This window comes from Rhincodon typus, chromosome 13 (genome assembly GCF_021869965.1).
Source record: "Rhincodon typus isolate 14 chromosome 13, sRhiTyp1.1, whole genome shotgun sequence".
In the NCBI taxonomy this organism is placed as follows: Eukaryota; Metazoa; Chordata; class Chondrichthyes; order Orectolobiformes; family Rhincodontidae; genus Rhincodon; species Rhincodon typus.
Window position 1 is genome coordinate 64,227,158 of NC_063344.1, and position 23,754 is coordinate 64,250,911.

Sequence of the window (23,754 nt, forward strand, 5' to 3'; positions counted from 1 at the left end):
CTCTGATGCTGCTTGGCCTGCTGTGTTCATCCAGCTCTACACCTTGTTATCTCAGATTCTCCAGCATCTGCAGTTCCTACTATCTCAGGTAAATCAATAGGAAGGGTTTAGAGGAATATGGGCCAAATGCTTGCAAATGGGACTAGATCAGTTTAGGATATCTGGCCAGCGTGGACGAGTTGGACCAAAGAGTTTGTTCCCATTGCTGTATATCTCTATGACTATGCCTTCAGTTGCTTAGGTTGAAAATTATGGAATTCCCTCCCTAAACCTTTCCAGCTTTTTCTGACCTTTAGAACAGTTTTAATATTCTTTTGAGCATGCTTTGATCATCTGTTTTCATTGCGTCTAGATGTGACTCAGTGTCAAATATTGTTTGACAACGCTCCTCTGAAGTTACTTGCTTAATTTTGCTATGTAAGAAATTTCAAGTTGTTGTTATAGGCCATTGAGCACTGAAAATACCACTTCTCTGTGATTGATCTGTAGGCAACACTCACAGTCAGAAAATATGTTTTCCACACAAACTGGTATCCAATTGGAATAAAAGCAACGATGTTTGATTTAAGAAAGTATCTGACTGACAATGGAAGCAAAAAAAATGGAAATTGGAAATTGATAAATAATTTTAAAAATTGCTCGGTAGGTCAGACAGCATCAGTACCGGAACAGAATTCGATCAGTCCGTACTTGGGTGTCCAAGACCCAAAGGCATTTCAGGTGACACAGTGGCTCAGTGGTTAGCACTGCTGCCTCACAGCACCAGGGACCTGGGTTCAATTCTAGCCTTGGGTGACTGTGTAGAATTTGCATATTCTCCCTGTGTCTGTGTGCTCCAATTTCCTCCCACAGTCCAAAGATGTGCACATTTGGTGGATTGGCTGTGCTAATTTGCCCCACAGTGTCCAGGCTAGGTGGATTGGCCAATGGAAATACAGGGTTACAGAGATGGGGTGGATCTGGGTGGGATGCTCTTTGGAGGGTTGGTGTGGACCCAATAGTGTGAATGACCTGCTTTCACTTTGTAGGAATTCTATGATTCGAAGACCCTTCTCAGGAAAATCAGATTTAAATTCATGGGAATATGCAATGTTTTCAATAGGATGATAGTATATGGGCTGGGATTACTGTCATTTGTCAACAAAACTAGTCCAGGATAAAGTTGGCATTGTTTATTTATCTTTGAAACCTGTGGGTATTTGTACAATTTTTTTCTATTGATCAAATGGATAGGGTACAGTCCACAATAATTTATAAATGTCCAATGACCTTTTAAAACCACTTTCAACATCTTTGCATGCTCTGTAGACTATGCTGTTGAGAAGTACTGGTAAAGAATCAAGGAATTAATGTTTATATGAACAATGTTCTGTTTGGTCAAAAAATACAATATCTCCTGTTAACTGACTGAGTTCATTAATCAGCTTAAATGAATAATAACTAAGTGGAACAACAAGACTAGAGTTACACTGTCTTCTTACCCTATTGAACACAATTTCAGAATAAGGAAAATGCTTGGTTTAAAGTCTTCAAATGAGCCAAGAGATCCAAGCTAACTCTTTTGAAATCGACATCCAAACTGAAAGTTAACCCTCATTCAGAGCAAAACCCATTTTGTGTGAGATGGGCTCTGTTTCTTTGTTAATTTGATCTTGGGATGTGACCATCACTGGAAAGTTCAACAGTTTTTCCTTATCCCAAAATGCAATTTAGAAGGTGGTGGTGGTGAGCCATTGTTCTCAACCACTGCAGCCCATATGATTTTGATATATCAACAGTGCCTTTTGGATTTTTACACAATTACAGTGAAAGAATGATGATTTAGTTCCACATTGGGAAATGAGTTGCCAGAAGGGAATTTGCAGATGATGATATTTCCTTGAGTGATCCAGGTCCCAGGTTTGAGAGGTATTGGCAAAACATCCAAAATATTCAATTCAATACTGCCACATTTGATGTGCACTGAAGCCAATTTGTATGAATGCAATTTTGACAGTATAATAGAGCCTTCAACCAATCTGCCTGTCTTCTTTGCTTCATCTTTATCTCTTTCTCTTTTCTCTCTCTCGCTCCATCCTTCCTTCCATCTCTTTTCTCCTCTCTTTCTTTTTTCTTTATTTCTCTCTTGCTCTTTTTCTTTCATTCTCTCTCTCTTCCTTTCTTTCTCTCTTCCTTTCACTCCTTCTTTCTTTCTCTCTCATCTGAGCAGTTTGTCCTAACTGTGTTCTGACTCCATATGTGCAGTGTCTCAGGACATCTGCTGCTATTGTATAAAATGCAAAGGGCAAATATTCCACGTGTTTCATGGCAACTTCATACTGCTCGACACAAGGTATTCTCATTCCTGTCCAATATTTCGACCCCACACTTGATTTGCCTGAAATGGTTTTTACATTCCTCTTTGGGTTTGACTTTGTCATCGGCACCTCAGTTGTGTTACACTTGTCAAGTTCATGAGACATGTTCTATTTTCAGACGGGATCCTTAAGGTCCAATAGAGGGGATCATGTGACCTTTGACATCTGCATGACAGCAGATTTAAATGAGGGGGCTGTTAAAAATCAAAGGAAAATCCATATTTTTACTGAAAAGAAAGTATGAATTATTCACCTTAGGAGATAATGGCACAAGCATCTGCGTTTAGTGATCAGACAGCCAGTCTTCAAAGTCTGAGGAAGATGCTGAGAATGTTAAGTTATAACCAATAATTCTCTAAAGTGCCCAATCATTTCCAAGTTTAAACACAGTTGGTGTCTGAAGGCTAGACAATCAGTACTTCTACCTAGATACAAGGCCCACGATTGTCATGGAGATGGATTTTGAGAGTGGAAAGATTCCTAAGATGTTCCTGAAACTCTCAAACAAGGTTAGTCTGCCAGGGTTCTGAAGAGAGACAACAAATGGAGACCAAAGGTCTGCATGATTCACTTCACAAAAATACAGCTTTCAGTTCTTGCCCAGAATGGTAAGTCCAAATTTGTGAGGAGTGGAAGTGAGGTTGGAAAGTTTGAGCTAGAAGAAGAATTCTGTGTAAAGAAAAAAATAATTCTCTCACTATGAAAGACCGTTCAAAAATTAAGTGATGAGGTTGGGAAAGGAGGGAAGATGATGGCTTAGTGGTATTATTGCTGCCCTGTTAATCCAGAAACTCATCTAATGTTCTGGGGATCTGGTTTCGAATCCCATCATGGCAGATAGCGGAATTTGAATTCAGTGAAAAGGAAATGTGGAATTAATAATCTAAAGATGACCATGAATCAACTGTTGATTGTTGGAAAAACCCATGTGGTTCACTAATACCTTTTTAGGAGCTGCATCTGCCATCTTTACCTGGTCTGGCCTATATGGCTCCAGACTCACAGCAATACATTTGACTCTGAACTACTCTCTGAGCAATTAGGGATGGGCAATAAATGCTGGCCTAGACAATGACATCCTCATCCAATGAATGAATAAATAAATAACTAAATAACTAAATAAATCCTTGGAAGCTCAGAGAATTGAATGTGTAATTGAGGACAGTGTAATGTATACCTGTAAAGTGGGATTTTTGGGCTGTGTAAAAGTACCAAGGGAAGCCTGTGTTAGCATTTATCCCTTCCCTGGAGGCGGTGAGGATGGTGGCAAGAAGGGTCAGTAATTGGGCATATTGGCCTTGGATAGTTACTTGCCTCCTTGTCACCACTTCAAGAATAGGAGCTGAGAGAGAAGGTCCAAGAGGTACCTTTTTGACTGACCCTAATTCAGTACATTAGTAGCCAATTAAGGACCTCAACTCAGCACCAGCCTGATTCCTTGCCTTCCGGAGCAAAACCAGAGCAGCTGGCTTCCAAATTGAGATTGGAGGGATGGCCACAAATTGCCCCAATCTGGGGCCAGTTGGACAGATATGACAGACTAAAGGTCCTTGCCTCTGATCCCACCTTTCCTCGTGACCCTGACCCTGACCCTGACCCTAACCCTAACCCAGCCCTCGAGATGCAAAAGAAAAGCACTTACCATCTTGTTGTCTTAGTGTCCTAAAGCCTGGGCCTGCAGCAACAATCTCTAGGACCCAGAGGTTGACAGAAGGTGATAGGTTGGGACTTCAGTATTGAGATTTGTATTTCGCTGAGTTCATCAGTCAGCTCTTCAGTGGCTGATTGGAGCTTGATCCATCAAGCGTTCTCATTGGTGGTTGAAAAAATGATGTAGGAAGGAGGGCTTTGAAATCCTGAGATGTGGGGAAGATGGCACTTGTACAAGCCAGAAAGACTGCATCTGTAGAGAAATGGTACTGAGTTCCTTGTGAGTATTTTTCTAGTGTTGGGAAGTTTTTAAACTAAGTTAGCAAGGATGTGGGATCCAAGTGAAAATAGTGGAATAGAATATCATTGTTCATAAAATACTTGGGGATACAGCTGGCACTAACACAGAGAATAGAGGGTAATAGGTGAAGTTGAAATAAGAGAGAAAGGAATGAAGTCTAATTCAGTGTTAATGTGCATACTCTGATGTATACTCTGACCGTAGTAAATAAGCTTGGCGAGGTACAGGTACAGATTTCCGTGTGGAGATATGATATATTGGCAATAAGAATCGTGACTCAAGAAAGGGCAAGACTGGGTATTAGACATTACTGGATTCAGAAAAAATAGAAATGGAAGGAATAGAGGAGGGATGGTAATATTGGTTAAGGAGAACACTGCTCTGCTGGAGGAAAGAGGATGTCTCCGAGAGTTTAAGGATCGAATAATTTGTCAAGAATGGTACAATTACATTGCTGGGTGTAGTCTATAGACCATCAAATAGTGGAAAGGATGTAGGGAGACAAATTTGCTGGAAAATTTGAGAGAGATGCCAACATTATAGAGTAGTCATAATGGGGACTTTGAATATCCAAATATAGACTGATATACTAGTAGTGTAAGGGATACCGAGGGTCATGTGTTTCTGGATTGTATACAGGAGAGTTTCAAGCAGAAGTTTGTGTCCAGTCCAACAATAAGAATTCCCTTTTGAACCTGGTCCTGGAACTGAAGTGGGGCAAGTGACTCAAGTTGAGGAACATTTGGAAGACAGTACTTATTATATGATAAAACAATGTAGAGCTGGATGAACACAGCAGGCCAAGCAGCATCAGAGGAGCAGGAAAGCTGACGTTTTGGGTCTGGACCCTTCTTCAGCTTTCCTGATGTTGCTTGGCCTGCTGTGTTCATCCAGCTCTACACCTTGTTATCTCAGATTCTCCAGCTTCAGCAGTTCCTACTATCGATAATGATAATGTCTAGGATGGTGGTGGAGAATGAACAGCATCAATCCAGAGTAAGAAAAATCAATTGGTGCAGGGTTGATATCAATGAGGCAAGGATTAAGTTGGCCAGAATTGAAAGAAGTAACAGGAAAAGCTAAGTGAACAGTGGGCCATCTTTTAAAGAGGAGGTGGTTTGGATACAATTGGGGTACATTACCTCAAATGAGAAAGGTAGGACAAACAAATCCAGAACTGCCTGGATGACAAAAGAGATAAAAGTTAAGATAAAGATACAAGGTCCTTATGATGGGTGACAGATAGGAAGTATATTTGAGAATAAGGAGGAATACAGAAGTTCCAGAAAGGAGATGAACAGGCAAAGAGAAGCAAAGAGGAATTAGGAGAAGACTGGCAGCGAACATAACGAGTTGTCCAAAGTCTTCTACAGGCTTATAAATTGTAAAGTGATAAAAGAAGAGTTAGGCCAGTTAAAAACTAGAAAGGGGATTTACACACAGAGGCAATGGGCATGACTGAGGTACTAAATGAATACTTTACATCTGTCTTTAACAAAGAGAGAGATATACCCAGAACGTCAGAGTGACATCGGAGGAAACTCTATCTCTTGAAATGTTCAAAATTGATCAGGAAGAGATGCTGGATAGACTGTTCATGCTTAAAGTTGACAGGTCCCAGGGACTGGATGAGAAACATCCAAGGATACTGAAGGAAGGAAGATCAGAGATTGCAGGGACACTGGCTACAATCTTTCAGTCTTCCTCACACTCGGGAGGTGACAGAAGGTTGGAAAATTGCAATCATCTTGTCCTAGTTCAAGAAAGGTTGTAAGGATAACTCCAGTAATTACACACCTGTCAGTCTAACTGCAATGAAGGGGAAGATTCTAAAAATAATTTATGATAGAATTAGTAGCAACATGGAGAACGTGGATTTAGCAAGAAGAGTCAAGTATGGATTTCTAATGGTGAAATTGTGTTTAACTAACTTGCTGGAGTCTTTTGAAGAAGTAATAGGCTCAGTGAGGGTAATGCTGCTGCTGTGGTATACATGGATTCCCAGAAGGTGTTTGACACAGTGCCACACAACAGGTCCATGAGGAAACTTATAGGTCATGGAATAAAAGGGACAGTAGCAACATGGATACAGAATTAACTGAATGACAGGAAAAATGGTCAATGGATATTTTTCAAGCTGGTGGAGGGTTTGTAATGGAGTTCTCCAGGCATCAGTATTAGGATTCTTGCGTTTCCTGACATATATTAATATTCTGGATCTTGGTATGCAGGGAACAGTTTCAAACTTTGTATTTAGTAGAGGCAATGGCCTCGTGGCATTATCGCTGGACTGTTAATCCAGAGACTCAGGTAATGTTTGGAGGATCTGGGTTTGAATCCTGCCACAGCAAATTATGGAATTTGAATTCAATAAAAATTGACAATTAAGAATCTAATGATGACCACAAATCCATTGTCAGTTGTTGGAAAAGGGCATCTGGTTTTTACGGAGGGAAACTGCCATCCATACCTGGCCTGGCCGACATGTAGCCTATCCAGCCTATCCAGCGATGCCCTCATTCCATGAATGAAAATTAAAATAAAATATGATGTCAAATTTGGAAGAGTTGTGAATTGTGAGGAGGATAGTGTAGAACTCCAGCAGGACATTGGCAAGTTGGTGGAGTGGGCAGATAGATGGCAGATGAGGTTCAGTGCGGAGATGCATAAGGTAATGAGTATTGGTAGGAAGAACGCTGAAAGACAATATAAAATATGGGATACAACTCTAAGGGTGTTGCAGGAGCAGAGGAGCCTGTGTGTATATGTGGACAGATCATTGAAAATGGCAGGACAGGTGGAGAGAAGAGTAAGTAAAGGGTACCATGTCCTCCGCTTTAATACTGGGGGCATAGAGTACAAGAGCAAACCAGTGATGTTGGAGGTAGTAGGAACTGCCGATGCTGGAGTCTGAGATAACAAGGTGTAGAGCTGAATGAACACAGCAGGCCAAGCAGCATCAGAGGAGCAGAAAAGCTGACGTTTCAGGTCTGGACCCTTCTTCAGATATGGGGGAGGGGAAGGGGGGTCTGAAATAAATAGAGGGGGTGGCGGTGATAGAAGGTGGACAGTGGAGTGGATAGGGTGGGAGAGAAGACGGACAGGTCAAGGAGGCGGGGATGAAGCCAGTAAAGGTGAGTGTCGGTAGGGAGTTGAGATGGGAGTTGGTCAGTGAGGAGTGAGGGGCAGATAGGTTGGAGAGAAGACAGACAGGTTGTATTTGTACAAAGTATTTGTTAGATCTCAGCTGCAGTATCGTACCACCTAGAACTGTACACATTATAAGAAGGCTGTGAACCCATTGGAGAGAGTGCAGAAGTGATTTACAAGAATGGTTCCAGGGAGGAGAAACTTCAGATTGAAAAAGTTGGGATATTTCTCCTTGGACAGACGAAGGCTAAGAGGTGGTCTGATAGAGGTTATCAAATGATAAGTGGGCTGGATAAAGTAGATAGAGAGAAACTGTTCCTATTCATAAAAAGGATCTAGAAACAGAGGGCACAGATTTAAAGTGATTTGCAAAAGAAGCAAATGTGAGGTGAGAAAACGACTTATGCTGTCTCAAAATAGTTATGGTGCAGAATGCACTCGCTGGAAGCGTGGTGGAAACAGGTTCAACTGAAACATTCAGGAGGGCATACTGGATGATTATTTGGGTGGAAATACAGTGCAGGGTTATGGGGGATTCTAGAGACTGACACAAGGTAATGACGCAGACGCAATGGCCTCGTTCCGAGCAGTAACAGTTCTGTAATTTTGTGGTGGGTCAGGGAGTCAGTATTTCTCAGCCTGTGTTCTGCGGTTTAAAGTAGAAGATGCCCACAAGAAATTGTTAAGTGTTCTTAGGCTGTTTGGTGCCGTGAACATCATAAATTGTGAAATCTTGCCATACCAATCTTTCAGTTTATTAACTGGAAGTTCTTTTCAAGTAATCAGACTCTATGGGGATTGTAACAGTTTGGAGGACATTTTCCATTCAGAGTCAGAAGGTTATGGTTGTTGTTCAAGACCCACTGCAGAGATCTCCGCATTCAAACAAATCTAACATCCACATGCACTACTGGGGGAGTGCTGCTCTGTGATTTTAAAAGGGAACAGGATAAACGCCTGAAGAAAACAAAAAATATTCAGAGTTACAGAGAATGTTTGGACAGTGAGTTTATTTGAAACACATTTGCATAGAACAGATGCCGATCAGAGGGACTGAATGGCTTCCTTGCCTACTGTAACTATTCTATAATTCACTCTGGGAGATGTCACATTCAGAGGAAACAATTGAAGCCCCATCTGAACTTCCAGACAAACTTTAAAGATCACCATTTCTTTGAAAATGCTGACAATTTCTCTGGCCAAAATTTGACCCATAACCATCGTACTAAACCAGATTATCTGATCACCATTTCTGTGCTGGTTGTGAAATCTTGCAATGTATAGATTAACTGACACATTTCCCTCTATCAGTATATGGAATACATTTCAGAAGTACTTTTAATTAATTATAAATCAATGACGTCTATCAGAATTAGTGAAGGCTCCACTAGTTGGAGTCATGCTGGCACAAAAGAAGATGGTTATGGTTGTTGTTGGTCAGTCACCTTAGCTCCAGGACATCTCTGCAGGAAGTTCCTCAGGGTAGTGTCCTATTTTCAACCATCTTCAGCTGCTTCATAATCTCCTTGCCTTCACCGTGAGGTTAGAAATGGAGATGTCTACTGGTCGCTGCACAGTATTGAGCACCATTTGATACTCTTCAGATAATGAACTGGCTCGTGTCCTTATGCAGCAAGACCTGGACAACATTGAGGCCTGGGTTGCTAGATGACAAGTAAAGTTCATTATAAATATGTGCCAGGAAATAATAATCTCTAACAACGTAGAACCTAACCATTTTCCCTTGAAATTCAACATCATTAGTATTAATGAATCCTCCATCGTTATCACCAAATTATTACCATTAACAAAAAACCTAACTCACCCAGGTAAATAATTACTGTAACTATTAAACCAGGTCAAGAGCTGGCAACTCTGTAGCCTGTAATTCATCTCCTGATTGCCCAAACCTTGTCTACCATCTATAAAAGCCCAAGTCAGAAATGTACAGAATATTTCCACTTGTCTGATGAATGTGTATCAAAATTGTCACATGATCTTTAATGTCTACCTGTGATGTCAGATAGGGCTTCAGTTTTTGTCTTAGCTGAAATGTGACATCTCCCAGAGTGGGTCGTAGAATAGTTACACCATGTAATGCTCAACACCATCAGGACAAAGCTTGATAAACATCTAATCTACCACCCTCAATATTCACTCCTTCCAACAATGCACAGTGGCAGCAATGTGTACCCATCTCCAAGATGCACTGAAAGAAGATACCAAGCGTCCTTCAACAGCAGTTTCCAAGCCTGCCACCCCTCTTTTCTAGAATGCAGCAGACAAATAGGAATGCCACCATTGACGGTGATGAGCTGGCTTAGGACCTGATGGACTCCCTTCCAGCTATATCTTTCTTTTCTTTTATTTCTTTATTCTTAAATTATTCAAAATGGCACTGTTTCGAGGCCACAAAAAGAAGTTTTTCACTGTATCTTACTGGATTCTTACTTTAAAATGTACGTTACAATAAAATCAAAATCAAGTTCATCTCCATATGACACATCAAACTGACATGTAACTATATCACCACTGGTTCACTGTCACTGGGTCAAAAATCCCTTCCTATCAGCCACCTAGATGCACCGAGGGAACATGGATCATAGCATTTCAAGAAGGTGGCTCAACAACATCTTCTCAAGCACAGTTAGGGACGGACAACAAATTAATGCTTAAATACATGAACAATTTTAAAAGAAAAAGCTTTGGGATGTCTTAAGGTAAGGAATAATGATACAAATTATTCAGCGAGTGACTTGTGGATTAACTGCAGGAACAAAATGACCATTCAGTTATCCCGATCATTGCAAATAGTCAACTGGTTCACTAATGTCCTTCAAGGTTAGGAATTGCACCATACACCTACACTGCACTTTACCCCTTCACCCCTCATGTTAACCAGAGGTCTGGCACACAGTCAGACCCCAAACTATCTATTCATTTATCAAGACATCTCTGATGAGTAACGTATTGACTGTGTTTCCTTCTTCAGTACTGTGCTCTGTACCAGATGCACTTTGGCACATGCAGAAGCGACACCTAGTGTTTTATGTTCACCATCAGTAAAACCCCTTAACTGTAATGGCCAGGGTTAGGGGGGGTCTGGGTGGGATGCTCTTTGGAGGGTCGGTGAAGGCTTGATGGGCCAAATGGCCTGCTTCCACACTGTAGAGATTCTGTGAATTCCTTGCTACAAGAATAGAGAGAAATCAGGATATGTTATGCTTGACTCCAAGTGCTTCAATTAAAGCATGTAACTGAATGGAGTGATCTTTGCTTTCTAAGCTCTTAGATGACACAAGGCCTTAAGGTGAGAAAAGCACTTTAATTTTCATATCGAAAAATAACTCTGTGCAATAGAATCACAGAATGGTTACAGCACAGAAGGTTAATTCATTTTTCAGAACTTTCCAATAAAGGCCAGTCTTGTTCATCAGTTAACAAGCTTACCCCTGTTTGGCAGCTACCCATGTGGATCCTGTCAGTAATGCTCAAATGGACAGACAAAACCTCTTTCTAGCAACATCTTTGTGTTCAGGCTCCTGGTACTAATTGTGTCTCTGTGCCAGCACCAAAGAAAATCCAATTCTTCTTGGGTATTTTGAAATGGCAGGTAGCCAAATTCAGAGCTCCAAGTTTAGGGAAGACCCAAAAGGCAAGGAATGGGAAAATCAGCACAGTAACACGCCAGCTGCATCCAATTACCCCCGTGACGCAGGACAACCTTCACTGAACGTGTTGCGCATGAAGAAAACTAACATTGTGCAAAATCTCACAGCACTCCCTGAGCCTGAGTGTTTTGTGCTGAGCACTTGAAATATTTGAGCGTATTGAGGTCTCATCAAATGGAGAATATCTGTAATGATAACCCTTACATCAAGACTTGAACTCCTTCTCTGTGATGTGCCAAATTTTAAGTTTAAATCTTATCCATCTGTCTCCCAGTCTTCAACGATCCATTCCTCTAATGATGATCTTTCAGTACCTCTATTCCTCCAGTTCGAAGAGTGTTTCTATTTCTCTCTATCATCCCAGTGTATGTATTCTTCTGTATTTGATCCCTCAATGAGCCTACCTCTCCATCTCCAGTCCTTCAATGTTTCTGTGCCTCCATCACTTATCTTTCACTTTGTCCCTTTCACAACCTTCTTTCGTTTTATGTTCTATTACAACACTCCTCCGCCCCAGTGTACGTTCCGAACATAGAAAACGTCTCAAGCGATAGAATTAACCATTTTACTTTCAGCCCAAGCTTGAAGGGAAATGAATTAGAGATTCATTTCGGCATAGTTTCGGGAGTGAAATAAGTATTGAGATTCCTACACATAGAACAACGGAAAATAGGTGTAGGAGTAGGCCATTCGGCCCTTCGAGCCTGCACTACCATTCAATATGATCATGGCTGACCATGCAATTTCAGTATCTCACTCCCACTTTCTCTCCATACCCCTTGATCCCTTTAGCTGCAAGGGCCACGTCCAGCTCCCTCTTGAATGTATCTAATGAACTGGTCCCACAGCTTTCTGGTGAGAGTGAATTCCACAGGTTCGTGCACAACTTGTACATGCACAGAGATGCTAAACAGCTACTGTCAGACTTAATTTTACTGGGAATTAGTTGTTAATCTGCAAGGTAAAGTTGTTTCAAAGTAGTTAGGGATAAGAAGTTGAGGAGGGAGTATAGCAATAACAATACTGAGCGCCTCCTGAAATGTGGATAGACAACAGCATCAGGAGTAATCTGACCATGTGGTGTCTGTGACATTGTGCAAAGCTGAGGATGACTCCTCTGCTGCTGTTATCTCTGCTCAGACAAGGAGAGAGCTCTTTGTGTGTGTTTGTTTTGGCGGAGGGCCAATATACTGAGAGTTTTCATAATCCTAACAGTTTTTAATGGAGAGCAGCAATGGGGGCCTAAGTGGAAAGATGGGGGAGTGGGGGTGGGGGATTGGGGGTTGTCTTGGTTTAGAAAGCAGTTGCCACCTCTTAGTCAAATAATCTTCACTCTCCCTATTGTTTAATTGTGCGCAGGAAATCAGTCACCAACTTTTCCATCAGTATTGTATTTAGCAGAAGGTACTTTGCAAGAAGGTTTTGACACTGCCAAGGAGTCTCAACACAGTATAGAGGTTGATGATGGTTCAACAATGGAAACTCTTGGCTCAGGACAGATCTTTTCCAGCACACCGTTATTGTATTAGTGCCTGATGATCCATCTTTGGTACTGGATTCTCTTGGTGCATGGTATGGTGAGAGTAAAATCCAGTCTTAGCAATTATTCTAATTTTCCAGGTTTGTCGTGGATATTCTTTCATGTTTACAGTTAGTGGTTCCTGCTAAGAGAGGACCTAATGTCCACTATAATCTGGAGCACATTTTTTTTTGTCCAAGATCTAGTTCAATGATCAGAGCTGCTGTGTATACTGTCACATCTGCCACTTTGTGAATTCTGCTGCCTTCAAAGAAGGCAGGCTTAAAAGCATTATCATAGAATCCCCACAACAGGCCATTCAGCCCATCGTGTCCACACCAACCCTCCGAAGAGCATTCCACTCAGGTCTACCCCATCTCTGTAACCCTGCATTTCCCATAGCCAGTCCAACAAACCTGCACATCCTTGGACTGTGGCAGGAAACCACAGGACCCACAGGAAACCCATGCAGACATAGTCCCAGAGGGTGGAATCAAAACTGGATCCCTGGCGCTATGAGGCCAGGGACAAGCCATAAATTCAAGCCAACAAATTGTTTGAGAGTATAATGGAACGAAGTGCAGTCTTCACAGGAAGATGGGCTTTTGTAGGAATTGGGCGGCATGGTGGCTCAGTGGTTAGCACTGCTGCCTCATGGCACCAGGGACCTGGGCTCAATTCCACCCTCGGGCAACTGTCTGTGTGGAGTTTGCACATTCTCCCTGTGTCTGTGTGAGTTTCCCCTGGGTGCTCCAGTTTCCTCCCACAGTCCAAAGATGAGCAAGTTAAGTGGATTAACTGTGCTAAATTGCCCATAGTGTTCAGGGATGTATAGGTTAAGTATGTCAGCCACGGGAAGTGCAGGGATAGGATAGGGTGATGCGTCTGGATGGGCTGTTCTTCATAGGGTCAATGTGGGCTTGATAGCCTAAATAGCCTGTTTCCATACTGTTTGGATTCTACTCAATGGATGGGTCAATTTCTCATCAATGGAAAAGATGTGATTCCTCTGTCAGTGAAGATTAAAGCTTGCCTTCAAGTTAATCATTTCCAGGTTAATGAGTGCCGGTTTCTAGTACAAGGTGCCAGTATTGATTTGACTATGATGACATCTCTAATTAAGGGATAATTGAGTGAGAGAAAAAACAAAGCACCATTTAAAACCTCAAATCAGGGAGGACGTTTGGCCTGTTGGGCTGTCAATCACTGATAACATCAAATTAGACCTAATCTTTAGACTGTGAGGAAATTCTGTAATCAAAAATGTATTGCCTCCCTGTCACATTTTTACCATAATTGTAGTAGAATGCCTAAAATATAGGTGACTTAAGATCAGAATTGCTTCAGTTCAAAGATGCTTGATGTAAAATAATTGGTGGTGATGGAGTGTGAAAAATTCTAGATGCAGAATATTTGATTTTTGGGTTAGTTCATAAGACTCTTGGTACCTCTAACTATTTCAAGTCCTCTTGACTGCACCCTGTTAGTACCTGAAAGGGTTAATTGACATCGCAAGAAACTCCACCCATCATGCTGTAAAGGAACGATTCTAGGAGGAGCTAATCAGTGTTTATAACCAATATTTCAATTGCTGTTTTAGTGTTAAGGCCATGTACCCACAGCAATGTGTATTTTCTCTATAAGTCTAACCTGAGGTCTTATGAAGGATTTTACTGTAACTCAGATATAATGTCACTAATTATTAAGAAAAATGTAATGAACCCAAGAAAAAACAATCAACTGCAGATGATGAAGAAGTTCAAGGGATGTGGCAACATCTCTGGAGAGAAAGCAGAGTTAACACTTCAGAATGCAATGAAACTTTCTGATTATCAAGCTGATAGTTTCTTCCCCACTTGGTATCATAACTTAAACTAATAGCAATAAAGAGGATTGGTGGCAGTGAATCTACTCAGGATGTCTCAGTTGGTTCCTGTGGATATGACCATGACATATACCATGGTTACAGTGGTGTAGAAATTGTCTTATATGCCAATAAGTGGACGAAATGATTTAAAGCTAAAGCCCACCCCCATTCCTAAACCATTGGGCCTGGGAAATAGCCAGCTCGCTTCTGAAGCAGCAGCATTCTTTATTTGGGAACAGGAACCATGCATGAAATTTCCTCTCCCAAAAGTCCTGCAGTGCAAAGCACAGAGTGGCAGATTTTTATTCTACTAGCACAGAGATGCCAAATGAGCATGAGGCAGACTAGGCAGAACCACCATCATGGCTGATGGTAAAACTAGATTAGTTGCCCTGGAATTTTCTATCAGAAGAAAGCCTATAAATGTTTTGATCTCTGTAATGGATGCAATTACTAATATTTACCTGCTCCGTTGTGTTCTGAAAGATTGAACAGTTTAGGAGTCTTTTACCTAGAAGAGAGAAGGCTTGAAGTCTTTAAAATTATGAAGTGGTTCAATAGGTCAACTCAGGAAAAATGTTTCCATAGTGAGACAGTTCTTGGAGTTTATATACAATGTTGGAGCAAATTACTGCAGATGCTGAAATCTGTACTGGAAACAAAAATGCCGGAAATCACGACAGGTCAGGCAACATCCATGGAGAGAGAGCAAGCTAATGTTTCAAATCTAGATAACTCTTCATCAGTGATGATGTGAAGTGTGGAGGGGCAGCAATTATGCAATGGTGGGGGGTGAGGGTGGAATGCCATGGGAGAAAGGGTGTTGATAATGCAGATTAAGTGATCGGAAGGTGAGAATGGCAGAACAGTGTTGTGTCTACCTGCCAGACTGGAAAGAACAGACAGTCCCACTGGGGTTGGTGGTGGTGGGGGAGGTGGTTTTGGTGGGGGGGCGGGGAAGAAGACATGGTGACCGAGAATGCAACAAGTAAAGCTAAAAGAAAGGGAAGAAATGGGAGTGAGCTCACAATCTGAAGGTGTTGAAATGATTCTTAGCTCTAAAATTCAAATCAAGAATTCAGCAGAATCCCAGTGAGTGGCTAGAGCATGGAACTCACTAACACGAGGAATGACCGAGGTGAATAGCACAGACATGTACAAGACAAAACTAGATAAACACAAGAGGGAGAAAGAAATCAAACGATCTCCTGATCAGGTTAGAATTAGGCTCATGTGGTACACAAACGCCAGAACAGACCAGGTCAGATGCAGGATGTGTGCTGTAGGTACAGCATAATTTTCTACACGTGCACTTCACTGATTTTGAAGAACGTTGTTGATTTGCTTTTTTGTGTTTGTCACAGGAGCGGCTGGACACCATCAATCAGGGATTCTCGGAAACTAAGAAAAAGAACCATGCTTTGGTGGAACGTGTGCAGTTCTTGCAGAATGCACAGGCAGATCTGGAGCTGAGGCGCTTGGAGCTGGAGGGACAGAACCGGCAACTCCAGGAGGTAGGCAACAGAAACTGAGGGGGCAGTGCTGATGCAGAAGTATCATTTCAAGAGTTAGGTTCTTAGCACCATTTGAGGAACAAGTGGCACTGCTAAATAAAACAGCAAGAAATTGATTGCTTTTCCTGATCAGTCTGTGGATTTAGTCCAGTTTACATGCTCTCCTTCCCTGATGATGTCCGTTCAGGCTGGTTGGCATCTGATTGTATGAGTGCTAAGATTGTTTGGGTATCTCTTCATGGCCTTGGAAATTGGCAAGGTGGGCAGTGAGTGCAGCACTGTCAAGAAACACACTGAATTCTGTTGAGGAGCACGAATTCTGGCAGAGTTTTGTTCATCCAGCAAGCCCATCCCTTCTTAGGTCAAAGCATACAACATGAACACTGGCACATGAACGTCTGAGACCAGTAAACCTAACACATTCTGGACACGAAACCTGGAAAGACACTATTTTATTGTAGCTGGTTACCACACCAGTCACCCATTGAGGGGTCTGGGAGGCAGATTTCTGCAAAATGTGTTCCTGAGTTATTTTTGAAGGATGTAAAAAGCTCATCAAAGGAAGAAACAACTGCCGATACAAGCAGGAAGCTGAATCCCATTAGCTTCAGCTAACATAATGAGTGCCAGTACAAATTCACCAGTTTTTAGAAAACGGAAACTCAGAATATTGCAATATACTGTGACCATTCCTTTGCCACAATTTGATTTCAGGAATAGTGAGACAACTTTAAGTAGCTTGGAATTTGAGTTTTTCCTCATTAATTCTGTTGTCACTATTGCACTAATGTTGTTCTCTTGGTGGCGGGTGGCCAATGAGGGGCTTAAAAACAGGTCGCCCCACTTCAGTCTGTGGGATCCAGGGCTGCATCCTGATGTTCTTTTCTTGGTTCATTTCGTGGGACATGGGCTTCACTGGCTAGGTCAACATTTATTTCCCATTCCCAATTACACAGAGGGCACTTGAGAGTCAACCATATTGCCATGGGTCTGGAGTCATATGTAGGCCAAACCAGGTAAGGAAAACAGACATCCTTCCCAAAAGGGTGGGCATTAGTGAACTAAATGGGTTTTTACAATAATTAACAGTGGGTACATAATCACTATTGACCAGCTTTTTAATTCTAGATTTTTTTTTTAATTGACTTCAAATTTCATCATTATGGTGGGATTTAAACCCAGGTCCCCAGAATATTAACCTGGGCATTTGGATTACTAGTCCAGGGATATTACCACTACACCAGGCCTGCTGGTTATCTATCAATGACTGTAAACCAGTTGGAGGGCTAATGGTTCATTCTTAGCAGTACCATTGGGAATGGTGGCTACTGTTGGGACTACACCTGGAAGAAGCAAATAGACTGAAACAGACTTGGCCACCTTTTCACATGGGCTCCTCTTTTTTTCAATTTTTCTCTTATTTAAGAGTACAGTGAACGAATTTCAAAAAGACACAGCTTGGCACAACAGTAAAGGTGAATTTCAAAAATAAAACAACTCCAAATTTAAATTAATGAGTAATTAGTAAAAATGGTCATTTATATTAAAAAAAAAGTGCCAATCAGCAGATCTAATGAATAAAATCTATTTTTGCTATTTTGGTTAAGAAATAGAATTAGAGAAAGACGAGACTAGGCCTCAAGTCCTGATCAGCAGAAAGGACTGGAGATTGACACCAAGCTGAGGAGTTGTGTTTAGATAACACCGACCTGGTGTTGGATGGCACATATTCAGATCAGTGTTGGCGGAATTCATACATAGGTTTGCTTCACCGTTCCATCCCCCATCTCTCACCTCACCTCTGGCTGCAATCTCTCCCGAGCTGAGTTCTCCGTTTTTCCATGAAGCTGCAGTGCTGAGAAGGTTCAAAATGGTTGCCCCCGCTTAGCTTTTCACTGCTTCCCACCTATCCACTTGGGGGCTGGCAAGGTTCACTGCTCAGCCTATCTGCAGCAAGCCTGGAGAAAAGTCAGGCTTTGATTGGCTGTACAACTCTGCAACAAGTTCAAAACAAAATCAAAAGAATATTGCTGTGTTACTACTTCCGTGACTTGGACAAGGACCCTTCTACAGGTCATGTGAACAGTGTCTTCCCATGGGATGCTTATTAGACAAAAGGAATACTATCTCCCAAATTGTTAAGTGGTATTCAGGGCACAGGTGGCAATTCGATAGGACCAAGCAGGACGTGAAGAGAGGTCTGTTTATCATATGCAAAGTGAAATAACTTCATAAAGGCCAGTGTCCTGTTACCAACCACCCTTTATTTACAAGTTGCACAGTCTTTGACAATAATACCACGTCTAATGGAGTCAGTCACTAGAGTGTCTGCTTCAAGGACACTCATCCTTTTATGTCAGCCAGGTCTCCCTAATTGGGTCTGACCAGATTAACAGCTCCAATCAGGGAACTCATATCCTATGAGGTCGACCTCATTGCAATCACTGCTGGAAGGCCATCACGGTTTAACAAACGCTTTCACCACATAACGGGGGGCCATCCATTACCACTAAAAAAAAATGCAAAGGTGGTGGGAAGTGGTGGCTTGGGTCTCAGTTGGCCTCTGGGTGGGAATGGTATCTGCCACATTTTCCTGCACTGGACAAATGGCATGGCAACAGGAAGACAACAGGCACAGCACCCCAATCTCCACCACACCTCCCCACCGCCACTGTTTTACACATCCCATCTCCGCCAGGGAGGTGGAGCAGTGGGGCTAGTGAAATTCAGCCCTACAAATCCGTGCTGTCCATCTATCTGAGGGAATCCTTTGGGAATGAACAGCAATGGAAAGCAGCAGGTAAAGCTCTGACCCTTCAAACCTGGTCAGAAATCACACGACTCCAGGTTATAGTCCATCCGGTTTATTTAAAATCGGAAGCTTTCGGAGAGCTGATCCTTCAGGTGAAGACTCCAGGAGCAGCAGCGCTCTGAAAGCTTGTGATTTTAAATAAACCTGTTGGACTATAACCTGGTGCCTTGTGACTTCTGACTTTGTCCACCCCAGTCCAACATCGGCACCTCCACATCATGGCTATCTTCGAACCTGGCTTGTGTTCTTGAAATACAGCCTCAAATGCACCTGATTGTTGTGTTTTGACTGGATTCTGTTGGAATACTGCAGAAGATACCATTCTGTTATCAACCAGTGCTCAGTTTTCTACTACATTTCCTCTAACTATATCTATTGTTGCCTTTCATATCCAGCCCAGGATCTTGGGTGTTTTCCAACAAGTCTATCTCTCTCAGATAAGACATGAAGGTCATCCTTCCCCCAGAGGACAAAGATAGAATAAGGCCCAATTTACGAGCTAATTTGACTCTCTTTCCTCTAGTCATCCCATTTCAGGATCATACTGCTTGAAGTTCTACTTATTGATGTATTGCAGCATACATTAAAATAAACCAGAACTGACAGTGTATCCGTCTAAATTAATATGAATATGGTCAGTGACTTAGCAGAGATACCAATTGTTCTAATTCCCTTTCCTGTACCCGCAGGCACTGCGCCAGTGGCAGGAAAGTGAAAAAGGGGCCCTGAAACAGATTGAGAAACTTCAGCAAGAAAAACACATCTACCAGGAGCGAGTGACCAACTTACAGAGAGCTGTTGCCCAATTGGAGAACGAGAAACGGGAGTTTCAACGTTCAAAGGTCCGCCTCGAGAAGGAGCAATCTGCCCTGAAGAAAACCCTGGACAAGGTAAGGGGATTGTCCACAGGCCGATCACTCTGAGAAACAGCCTTTGATCTGTGCTCACAGTGGTCAGAGCGTCTGTGCCTGGAGGCCAGCTGAAATCCAGTAGCTTCTCGCCTATCTGTAAGTTAAACACCTCGTGTTGTGAAATAAATTGGAATGTAAATCTGTGATCCATTTTTGGGCACTGATTTGACACCATGGAAGAGCTTAGGGTGGTTCCCCTTTTTGTCGAATATGCACTCCATCCTGACCTGACCAGGGTGGACTAGCCACTGTTCATCCTGTTTCCCCTCTGTCCTACTCTTTAGCGATGACTTTTAACTCCATTACCTGTGGGCTGAGCAACCTTAGGACAAATATTCAGTTTCCATTCCAAAGGAACTTTTTACATTAACTGGGCATTCCACTCTGTAAGATCCCTACACACACGTTGAGAAAGTATCTTTCCTGCTGTGTTTGGAGGTGAAATCAAAGAGTCACAGGCCACAGAAGAACTCGGGTACGAAAGACTAATCCACCCTCTCCTGATTGGTGATACAGGGACAAACATGGTTGCCAGTTTGCCTCCAGTGAGATTCAACAAACGGCAAATCAAATAAGGACCAATAGGTCAACTTTTAGTGATTTGTTTGAAGGGGAAATGTTGGCCAGGAGAATGCTGCTGTTCACAAAAACACCGACAAAGTTTTATCTCCACTTAAAGGTAAATAGCTCAACATCTTGTTTAAGAGATGAGACACAGAAAAGTGTGTGTTCTGTGAAGACTACACTGCCACTTCACCTTGGATGATGTGCTCAAGTCCTGGACTGGGAGTTATATTTCTCTACAGTCTTCTGATTCTGGTGCAAAGGTGTCACCCACTGAGCCAAGTGCATACAAATAATCCCCACTAATGAGAATCCCTGTAAAATCAAGAGTTGTTTTTCATGTAAAGCATCGGTTTGGCTGATTATGCACTCTGCTAATGGCATCAACACAGGGACAAAGAGTTTTTTTTTGTTGCTGTTGGCCTGCTCATATTTCAAAGATGTAATGTGAAATTCACTTCTTATACACAGTTCACCTTTGGACATTAGTGAGGTCTCTTCTGGAGCACCATGTGCAGTTCTGGTCACCCTGTTATAGGAAGGATATTATTAAACTGGAGAGGGTTCAGAAAAGATTTAGCAGGATGTCGTCGGGAATGAGGGTTTAAGATATAAAAATAGAATGGAAAGACTGGGACTTTTTTGACCAGAGTCTAAGAGATTGAGGGGTGACCTTATTGAGGTTTATAAAATCATGAGGGGCACAGATAAGGTGAATGACAAGGGTATTTTCCTAGGGTGGGGGTATTCAAAACTAGGGGGCATATTTTTAAGGTGAGGGGAGAAAGATTTAAAAAGGACACAAGAGGCAACTTTCTTTACACTGAGAGTGGTTCATGTGCGGAATGAACTTCCAGAGAAAGTAATGGATGTGGGTACAGTTACAACGTTTGAAAGACATTTAAATATGTACATGAATAAGGGATGTTTGGAGAGATATGGGCCAAGCCTAATTGGTTTGAGAACATGGCCAGCATGGACAAGTTGGACCAAAGGGTCTGTTTCCATGCTGTATGACTCTTGCGACTCTATCTAGTGATGCAAAATCAGACTTTGACTGGCCTGCAAAGAGTAGGCAGGAATGGAAGCAGCTTATAGCGAGTGCCTAGAGTGATTAGAGCAGCAACCAAAGTGGAAAGGGGGTCAGATATTGAAATTGGTTTCAATGCTCAAACATGCAATTAACTGCAATAAAACTGTCCTGTGTCCATTCAGTCAGGACTTCAATTCCTTGCACAGTTTTGGTCCCCTTATTTTGAGGTGGAAAACGATGTTGCATTGTGAAAATTAATTCCCTAGAATTACTGGGCATTGAGGAAGTAGGGACAGTGATTGTGCTGATTGTTCAGCCATCAAATGCCTATGTTCCAGATGCCACTAGCACTTGTGTCACACTGGTCATATCTTCTTAAGTTCAAAAGCTTCAAGGGATGGGTTTTATTACGTTGGTATTTGGTAAAGCTGTGGGAGTCGAAATAATACCTTTCTGCAGCCACAGTCTACAGTGTCAGAATGTTCTTAAAGTCCTACAGATACAGAAGGGAGTGTACTTCAAAATGCTGTCTCAAAGAAAACAATCATCAAGCACTCCTTGCACTGCAGTGTATTTATAAAATTGTGTTTGAGTTGATCTTGGGGAACACCTCCCCCTGGAGTCATCATTCCCAACAACTTTGACTTTCCTTTCGCAAGTCATGCTGGGGTCACCATATTGCAAAGAATGAGCCAAGAGCTAGTTGTACCTGAGACCTCCTTCCATTCTGGCCTGCACCCTGCCTTCTGTGCAGCTTGCAGTGCAAATAAAAAGGTCGAAGTTTACCAAACAGTGACATACAGCTTCCCAGCTTCAAACTCCTCTAACTGAATAAAGAAATAAATTAACAGAGAGCCACAGAACACTTGCAAATCATCCAATCTGTTCTTCCCTCTCCTTCCATGCCATTCAATCCTTTTTCTCTTCTCCAGTGCCATCCCCACCCCATGCCATTGACTCCATGCAGCTCCTCACATGCAAATAAATCTGTCATATATGTTCACACATGAACATCCCTTAAACAAAATCCCTTTATACCAGTGTAGTGTCTGTATTTCTCTCAGCCTTGAGTGACTAGCATCCATTACCATCTCTCTCTACACAGAATAAGCTTTTACTGGAAACGTAGAAACTAGGAGCAGGAGTAGACCATTTGGCCCAGCCAGCCGACTCCACCATTCAGTGTGATCATGTCTGTCCTCCACTTCAATACCATGCTCCCGCTGTCTCCCCATATCCATTGATAACTATTGATGATCATGATGAATTAACCATGCATTGGTTTGCAGGTTATGAAGGTAAATTGGCTGCTGTATCCTAGACTGTTCTTAGCATTGCTGCTATTGGGAGACCACCCATCTTTGTATTTCCTGTATCCCTCAAGGGCTGCAGGTTTCAGAAGACTGGCATTGTGTTCTGAACTTTTCCTTGCTTCCCAAGCCAGTTATACAGAGGTTTTCTAGAATGTTTCTCTTCTCTTGACCTTACTGGTCATCCAAATTACCCTTGCAAGCCCTGACTACCCTATCCATTTTAAGTTGAATGAGGTACAGCACACAAAAATGTCATTGGACTCAACTAGTCTATGATTCACACTACCTTCTTCCTTCCCCATCTCCCCCCATCCAAAACTATTTTATTGCAGTACTGTGGAATTCCTTCAACAGCACTAACCAAATTCATGACCTCAACCACTTAGAAGGACCAGGTCAAGAGATGAATGGGGATGCCACCACTTGCAATTTTCCCAGCAAGGCCACACACAATCCTGGAATTGTATTGCTGTTCTTTCACTGTTGTGGATCAAAATCTTAGAATTCTCTTCCTAACAGCATTATGCGCCGACATCCCTTGGTCTCGGACTGGAGTGTTCAAAAAGGCAATTTGACCCTTTCAAGGGCAATCAGGGATGGGACATAAATGCTGACCTGGCCATGGGCAGCTGCATCAGATGAAAGAGTTAAAGAAAATTTGTACATAGCCTCTAAATGGAGAGGTGGTCCTATAGTGGTAATGTCACTGGGATATTCATTCATGCTCCCCGCTAATGTCTGGGGACATGGGGTCAAATCCCACTACGGAGGGTGGTGAAATTTGAATTTAATTACAATTTTAAAATAATCTGGACAATAATGGTAACCACATAACTACTGCCAATTGCTGTAAAACATCACCTTGTTCACTTGTGTTCTTCAAGGGAAGAATTCTGCCATCCTTACCTAGTCTAGCCTAAATGTCACCCCAGACCCAAAAAATGTGAAAGACTCTTAACTGGGCAATAAATGCAGGCCTGGCACAGTGATGTCCACATCCCATGAACAAATAATGAAAAAGGACTTCTTTACAATATCAGGCATTCACATCTCTCCTTAATGCCCAATATCTTGGTCGGTGAATGCTAATGT

At 42.1% G+C, this 23,754-nt stretch overlaps 1 protein-coding gene across 1 annotated transcript in view; it reads left to right on the plus strand.

Moving 5' to 3' along the window:
* Positions 1–23,754, plus strand: part of crocc2 (ciliary rootlet coiled-coil, rootletin family member 2) — a 267,028-nt gene that overhangs the window by 187,991 nt on the left and 55,283 nt on the right. Inside the window, exons 26-27 of the mRNA XM_048604136.1 lie at positions 15,880–16,029; positions 19,531–19,731. Coding sequence (XP_048460093.1) covers positions 15,880–16,029; positions 19,531–19,731 — 351 coding nt within the window. The remainder of the gene's footprint in view (positions 1–15,879; positions 16,030–19,530; positions 19,732–23,754) is intronic.